Source organism: Nansenia antarctica (genome assembly GCF_963989245.1).
Source record: "Nansenia antarctica genome assembly, chromosome: 5".
NCBI classification, from domain to species: domain Eukaryota; kingdom Metazoa; phylum Chordata; class Actinopteri; order Argentiniformes; family Microstomatidae; genus Nansenia; species Nansenia antarctica.
This window is the reverse complement of record NC_137690.1, coordinates 45,657,901-45,666,503: the sequence shown is the minus strand read 5'-3', so window position 1 is coordinate 45,666,503 and position 8,603 is coordinate 45,657,901. Positions and strand designations below refer to the sequence as shown.

At 46.1% G+C, this 8,603-nt stretch overlaps 1 protein-coding gene across 1 annotated transcript in view; it reads right to left on the bottom strand.

Moving 5' to 3' along the window:
* The window catches only part of fosb (FBJ murine osteosarcoma viral oncogene homolog B), a gene marked incomplete at both ends in the record, with an annotated part of 6,175 nt that extends 89 nt beyond the window's left edge, over positions 1-6,086 (bottom strand). Inside the window, 5 exons of the mRNA XM_080532573.1 lie at positions 1-658; positions 1,051-1,158; positions 3,534-3,935; positions 5,648-5,838; positions 6,017-6,086. The exon at positions 1-658 is cut by the window's left edge and continues 89 nt beyond it. Of these exons, the coding sequence (XP_080388699.1) occupies positions 1-658; positions 1,051-1,158; positions 3,534-3,935; positions 5,648-5,838; positions 6,017-6,086 (1,429 nt within the window). The remainder of the gene's footprint in view (positions 659-1,050; positions 1,159-3,533; positions 3,936-5,647; positions 5,839-6,016) is intronic.
* Positions 6,087-8,603: the final 2,517 nt, after the last annotated feature.

Sequence of the window (8,603 nt, the reverse complement as noted above, 5' to 3'; positions counted from 1 at the left end):
CCTCGGGGTAGGTGAAAACGAACGAGGAGGTGTACGAGGGGTTGTAGCTGCCGGCGGCCGCGCCGTCGTGGCAACCACCACCACCCCCACCACCGACATCGACGCCAACGCCGACGCCGCCAGCCACCAGGCAAGGACCGCCCGGAGCGCCGACCGACTCGCTCGAGCCATAGAAAGAAGTGGAAAAGGCTACCTCCTGCATCATCAGCGAGTGGGGCGGCGGTGGTGGAGGCTGTGGTTGTTGTTGCTGCTGCTGCGGCTGCGGCTGCTGCGGATGCTGCGGATGCTGGTGCAGCTGCGGCTGGACCTGCTGCGGCTGCGGGGGCTGCTGTGGGGCGGGCTGGTAGGCCAGAGGCAGGTAGAAAGTGTCCTCCTTCACCGTCAGGCCCACCAGGGAGACGGAGGGCTGCAGGGCCTGCTGGGGGGGCAGCTGCTGCTGCTGCTGGGGCGAGGCTGAGGGGAGCTGAGGCTGCTGCTGCTGTGCTGCAGAGGGGGGCTGTTGGAGCGGGTGGTGGTGCTGCTGATGCTGCTCCTGGTAGGGGATCTTGCAGCCGGGCTGGTGAGCCACCAACACAAACTCCAGACGCTCCTTCTCCTTCTGGAGCTCCGAGATCTCGGCCTCCAGCTCCGCCTTCTCCTCCTCCAGGATGTCGGTCTCCTGAAGGGAGGGAGGGAGAGGGAGAGGGAGAGGGAGAGGGAGAGGGAGAGGGAGAGAGAGAGAGAGAGAGAGAGAGAGAGAGAGAGAGAGAGAGAGAGAGAGAGAGAGTGAGGGGGGTTGGACAGGCATGGACAGGATCTTCCAATGACAATTTAGCCAATTACCCTCCTATAAACAGACCCAATCTGCCCCCCTTGGGATAAATACTTGTGTACAGATCGGTACATTAGACTAGGACAACTCCATGAGTACAACGGACTGTCACAAGAACTAGGATCCACCGTCAACACCCACCAGCACCCTTATTCACTATCTTAAACAGTCCTTATCATAAACAGAAACTATCATATTATGATCAGTCCCTGGGACGGGGAGGATAAGGACCAACTCACCCCCTGCAGTCTGTCGGTGAGTTCACGCCGCCGGTTTCTGCACTTGGCGGCCGCCTGTTTGTTCCTCTCGCGGCGAACACGTCTCTTCTCCTCCTCCTCGGGTGTCAGCTGCAGCGCAGGGGGAAGAAGGGTTAGGGTTAGGCAACACACGCTCTCTCTATCTTTGTCCATTGACCTTTAACACTAAAGTTGTGTAGGACTAATAATTGTCACCAGTGTTTTGAGTGACTAGGTGCCGAGGTCACTTTTCAGTTCTTTACATGTGCTGAAACTACAGATTGTAAGCTTTCAAAATGATGTGTCATACATTGAAATCGGAAACAAATTGAAGACGACAGGAGTATTTGAATGTTGGTCAACCTGAAATCACCCCTCATCAGAGAAAAAGCTGTTTAAAGATTTGGTTCTTTTTCACACCTTCGCACAACCAGGTAATGGGCGGTAACGATAGCTGGTTAATCCCACCCCCAACCACTCCCCCTCTAGATTGACAGCTGTCAGCTATTATCTGTCAGTGTTAGTCTTAGTATTGTCTACAATGTGTTGTCTACAAACAGATAACAGCTCCTGGGGCCTGTTCCACTAAGCGAGATTAACTCTGATCCAAGCGATTAACTCTGATCCAGGTTTAAATAAGCTTGCGGTCGGTTCCATCAATGTGGCTCAAATAATTCGCTGCTTGGTTGCTATGCAACCAATCCTTCTGAGTAATTCTGGTCCCGAGCAGACTTACAGGCTGGTTTAGATAATGCGTGCGTCAAAAAAGGCTCACAGGCGGAAACTACATCCCGAACGACAGTTCCTCAAGTGTCTTTTAGGAAATATTAGTTCCCACTTCACACGAGATAGATAGATAGATAGATAGATAGTTTGACTGGGTGATAGATAACTTGATATTTTGAAAGTGTGATAGATAGATAGATCGATAGATACATAAATTAAAAAGTGTAAAAAATAAAATAAAATAGGTATGTCTATCAACTTGCATTATTGTCATCACAGCGGTGTGGCTGGCGCAGGGGTTATGGCAGCGGGCTAGAGTTCCGAAGGCTGCGGGTTCGAGACTTGATTTAACTTAATGTTTTTTGGGTTTTTTCAGTTAGAAGAACATAATTTACTCAAAATGTGCTTCAAACACCATTGTAATCGTGTCAGTTCTTGTAAATTAGCCTGCACCATCATTTTATAGCCTATATACTTTTTTAGATGAGATTTTAGATTAGATTCAGACAACGAAATGCAATAAAAAGTGTGTCTGAAGAGGGATTTCAACCACCGTCTTAAAATTACGAATAAATACCATGGCAGCGGTCAATACCACTAGGCCATTGTGACGATATGAAGGTTTGTAGCCTGCTGCTGATATCACCACAGTAGTAAATATTCATTTATTAAAATATGAACATATAACAATAGTATAATAATAATACTATAATAATAATAAAATAGTCATAGCATGACCTACGCATTTAATTGGTCAGCAATTTCTTGCCAAACCATTTCCCTCGCCTTGTTAATTGCGGCAGTATTACACTATTTTACATCTTATTTGTCGTCTTTATAAAGATCAATCTTCATTTCGACAGTTTGACTCTTCGGGGCTCTTTATGTCTGCGTGCACGCGCCCATATCGAGGGTTTTTAAGCCGGTGTTCTGTGAACACTCATGACACAAGCCTGATCCTCGTTCGAGGAATCACCTGAGGCTTGAATTCCAATCCCGAGTTGCCTGATCGCCTGATTTATTTTAATCGCCGATATACTAATCAACGTTAGTGGAATGGCCCCCTGGTAGCTAGCAAGGCTAGCTAGTTGTCAATGGTGAGGTGATTTGACTTTGATCGTAACTACTAGTACAAGTCCAGCCATGCAGTTATGCTATACCACAAAGACTCGTAGGGAAAATGGTGTAACTATGAGTTTGCCTGTAGGCTGAATAAGGGAAAGTCCAGCTAGAGCATTAGCTAAGTGAATAGCACTTAGCCCGAAGTTAAGTTCCTCCAGGGAGACTGTCCCTGTAATCTCTAATTGAATAAAAGCGCCTGCTAAATGGTTAAAATGCAAAATTTAAACACATTGCATTGGTTCTCACTGGTTCATCATAATGGCCGTGATTTTATGCCTATATTGTATTGGCATCTGTGTATGTGTATGTACTGTATGCACTTTGAGATGATTCGTGTATGATGAAAAGCGCTTTACAAATATAATACTTAAGATACAAGATATACCCTGAAGTCGACCCTGATTGGAAGTCGCTTTGGAATAGCTAAGGCGTCTGCTAAATGTCCAAAATGTGAATGTAGTCCTCACTGCCTATATGTATCATCCCCCCGCAAACACAAGGACAGTATGTATGGAGAAATGCAGACGGTCGACACAACAACAACAACAACACTGTTCATACGACACACAACAACACTGTTCATACGACACACAAACACAAACACTTACACAAACACCGACATCGCCATCCTCACTCACAGAGTCGTCCCGTGCGCGCCGGCTGCGCGTCCTGGACTGGCGGATCGGGCCAGGGGCCGGGTCGAGTGGTCGAGGGGTCTCAGAGCCAGGGGTGACCCCAGACGACCCGGGGGTGAACGCCTGAGACCCCCCGGTGGAGTAACTGGTGCCCGGCAGGTCGTAGGGGTCCCCCAGGGACAGGGACAGGGGGGGCTGGCTCATGGTGGAGGTCCCTGCCCCGGAGGCCTGGGAGGAGATGAGGGTGGGCTGCACCAGCCACTGCAGGTCCTGGCTGGTGGTGATGGCCGTCACCGTGGGAACGAAGGATCCAGGCATGTCCAACCCTGCTCCACCGACCCCCCCGACCCCGCTGCTGCCCCCGGCAACGCCGACAATGCCAACGCCAGCGACGGACACACACTCCTGCGAGCACACACATGGTTATCACACACGTACACACACACTCCTGGAGCACACACAGGTCATACATGGTTATCACACACACACACACACACACACGTATATGTATATACACACACACAGGTCACACATGGTCATGAGGGTGGTTATCACACACACACACACACGTATATGTATATACACACGCACACAAATACACACACACACACACATACACAAACGTATATGTATATACACACACAAAGTCACACACACACGTATATATATATATATATATATATATATATATATATATATATATATATATATGTAAACACACACGCACACACAGGGCTACTAGTGGCTACCGTATTGGCTGCATGTAATATATATATGCATGTATCTATATTTCCATAATCATGGTATGAGGTGGGGAGACATACAGATAAATGTGGCGCTTTACATCAAATACCTCTTGATACATCAATTCTAATGTACACAGTAGCCTTACATCCTTGCAAAGTGGTATACAAGACCATATATCATACATCATACAGTATATATTATTATCATATCATATGTAATTATTGGAAATAGATTCAATAAAATGTTGCATTGACGTTATAATTTAGATCGTTTTGTCATTTCATTCCACTCTCATACAACGACAGAATATATAGGCTATATATATTTATATATATTTATTTATAAATAGCTGCATTTCTACGTTACACTTGCAAACACTGATTCAGCTGCCCAACTCTATCCCTGGTCTCTCGGCTTTATTTAGAACAGAGGCGAGCAGCCATGGCCGTGTCCCCGCGAGATCCGAGTTTTTTGATTAATATTCATATCAAAGCCTATAAAAAAAGACAGGAGGACACGGAGCTTTGAAGGGGAGCTGTATTAACCAATCAACTCTCTCGAATAGGCTCCCCCTCCCTCCTCCTCCCCCGTCACACCCCCAGTGTTCCTCTTAGCAACGCGACGTAACACTCCAAAATAGAACGCATTGACGTCACGGACGGGCCTGAAAAGAGGGCGCGTGGAGGGAAGCGAGCAGGGGGCGGGGCTTAGCGTGTACGTCGGAGAGTTCCAACGCGTGTCATAAACCCACCACGTTGCGACTGGCTACGGTGGTAAAGGATACAGAGTTCTGTGCCGGCGAGCATTTTGGTGCTGCTACGATACATTTCTACCATACATTTCTCGCACCATTAGGATATTCAAGGCCAGCATGATAGCGGCGTATTGTTTGCACAATTGATAAGGATGTCTTATCCAACGGATTGTAGCCTATAATAACACGCTTGCAGTCTAATGAATAAAGATGCAGGGTTGACAAAAATTCAAACTCTGCATTGTTTCACCTTATGGATATATATAGCTGCAATGTTATTGCAAATGAAATAGAGTAGACCTATTTAAAACCCTAATCATTCTGATACAGCCTAGAGTAAACAAAAACAACAATCGGATGACGCATGTGTTGAATCAACATGATAATGCAAATATTAGCCTTCATTCATCCAGCGATCTTTCACAGGAGAGTACACACACACAACCATAGGCTACACTTTGTAATGTCTTCGGGTGCAGCCTGGGGTAGCACACACACACACACACACACACACACACACACACACACACACACACACATGACCTCCCTCCCTCTCTGTCCGTCCCGTCAGTCTCAGACATAGCCCACCCGGACACTGCTCAGAAAGAGGACTCACCTGTGGGGCACTGGTGGTCGGCGGGCTCCCGAAAGAGTCCACGGAGGAAAGGTACTGAGATTCGATGGACGGAGACGAACTTCCACGGGAACCGGAATCGAGGTCGCCGGGAAACCCTTGGTACATCTCCCCGGCGGGGCCGAGGGAGAGCGAGAAGTCTACCCTCCCCGGGATGTGTGTGATGTCACCCACTGTGTGACAGACAAGAGAAGGGAGAGACAGTTGTCAATCTGCTGTCGTTGAAAGGCAGTGTCATGGACACAGTTTAGCCCATGCATGCCTGTAAACTACAGTATAGCCGTAACTTGCTCCAGAAACTATGACAGATGCATTGATTCATGTCGATATAATGTTTTAAAAGTCCCTTACCGTTAGGAAGACTGGTTGTCTTGGTGTGGTCCGGTAAGATGTTCTTGGTCTCTTTCCAAAAAAGTTGCATTAAGAAAGCGATCCAGTTCCCTGTTGAGGGAAAACGTCCTTACGTTCCAGTTTTTTTTTTTTTTTTTTTTTACAAACTCCTTCGGTCTCAAACTCAAGAATCCGCAAAGCCCTGTCCGGTTATCCGTGTGTTAGATGTCCAATAATATATCCACGTAATAGTAGTTATAGTCCACTGTGTGTAAATCTGAACAGCGTTATAGTACACGGTGCACAGTTGCGAGTCTGGTCTTATGAATGAATCCATGAGTACGAGCGAAGGGTTTCTAAAGCCAGGATCCACGAAGTCCCGCCTCGGAGTTCCGCTGACGTAGGTGCCCATCTATGGTATGTGTTTGTGTTGTTCGGTATCCTTGGTGATGACGTTTAGGGATTCCCTCTCCCACAGAAACTGTACTGGGCTGACGGACGGATAATAATAGACCATTTTTACTATCACATATGTACTATCTATATATCACATATATATAATATCACATAGATATTTCTAATTCCAATTTCTGATAAATAAATAGGCATAGAAGAAATATCAAGTTTATAATAACGCGGCAACGCAGAACAAGCTATGAAATGTATTTATTAAAAATAAAAATCCGTTCAAAACTGAAATTTAGCATTTATCCTTTAGCATTCGCGTAGTGTTTTAGCGGTTTCTCTAAATGTTTCTGCAACTGTAATGTAAATGTCTAGTCATAGGTCCAAATAAAATAGAGAAATAAGCAGGAAGTTTCCAACACTAAAACTTTGAGGGCAGCTTTATACATGGTCAGAGATAGGCCTACACTATGTCATTCTCCACGACTAAGCAGCAATAGGCCTATATGGCTACTTATTACTTCCATTGATTTCCATTCAGGAGCCTATTATTAGTGTAATACTGGTAGTCAAAGTGCTTGCTTCCATATTAGTGTATCACTGACATTGCTATAATATGAGTCATGGGGGAACCGGTTGACCATTGTAAACAAAGGCACATTCCCTGGACTGTGTTGTGCAGTGACGTCGGGGTGCTTTTTCTTTCATAAGAAGGAAACCCGACCCGACCCCAAAGGCAAAGAGAGGAAATCCTCTCGAAAACTTTCTCACGGACACGCCCTCGGAGTTCCCTTTGGAGGGGGAAGACTTGGAATACTACTGGTAGTCTGCCGGTACTCATAGTCATGTCTGAACACCGTTTCTTAGCTTATCTAGCTTTCTAGCTGGTTTATGTTGACTTTCTTGGTTGATCATCATGTAAAGTATATTATGACGCCTCATGTTTTTTTTTGTTTTTTTTTATATCTTTTGATAGTGGGGAGGGGGGGGCAATGGGCCTGCCACACTGGGGGAGATAGTAGCCTAGTAGTAGCCTAGGATCCACCGACCACCGACCCTAGCAGCCCACAGATCGCGTCGCTCACCGGCCCCTCAACCCACAGACCGACCGACCGGCCCATCCACCGACCCTGCCTGGCTGCAGCCCACAGACCGATCGACCCACCGGTGCTCCAGATGGTCAGTCCGCAACTGAGCTGAAATGCAGAGAAGGCGTCGCTGATCAATGATTCTGTTGTCTTTTTTTTTGCTGCCAGAATAACAAGAGCCATCTATTCAACCTCCTCTCAAATCATTTTACCAGAAAATATGTAAACAGATTGAGAGCCAGAGACATGCCAACATGGACGGTGGGCAGCAGTGACGGAAATCTTCGCCATAACTGCTGTCACTGCAAACATCATCCCCTGTCCAACCCGAATAGAAAAAATGATTCATTGTAAGCCTACTCTCTGCGTAAGGACGGCAATGGGAATATGGCAGGTGGGAGGTGGAGGGGGGGGGCACCTACTAATACAGGGAAATCGGGTGGAAATCATGAATGAAAAAAATACAAATATGAATGTGTTTGTGATGTCGCAAAAATGTCACGGGAGGCATGCTGGAGCCTACGCCGGTGTGTAAAGTAGCGAGGAGAGGGAAAGAGAGAGAGGAGAGGGAAGAGAGGACAGGGGGATGACAACAATTAGTCAGCCCTACAACGTCACGGACGAGGTGCTCATTCGAGATGAGTAATCATTGTTCATGGGAGCTAGAGAGGTCATAACAAGAACTGTTGGATTTGTTAAAGGCTACAATAAGACGGGCATGGTACAAGCATAGGTAGGCAACACAGAACCTGCATAACAGTTTTAAGACACTAAATCAAAATTCAACCCTATCATCATTAAAATCAACAACAACCACTTAGCAGTTTCAACGGGCGTGTTTTTTTCTTTTTTAGTAGGCCTATTCATTGTCAGGTTATTTATATTTTCTAACACTGTTAATTTATGTGTATGCCTGTGTTTTTATATTAGGCTCATATCTGAGTATCTGTAAGTGTGTTTGTGACCTTGGTAAAATGCACTATAAAATAATAGACTTGAAACGTGCTGCTATCGTGAAGCCAGCTGTGCCTGTGACAACTCAGCATCTAAACGATATAATGATTAAAGCACTTTGAGCTGCAACTTTTGCAGGAAAAGTGTTATACAAATAATGG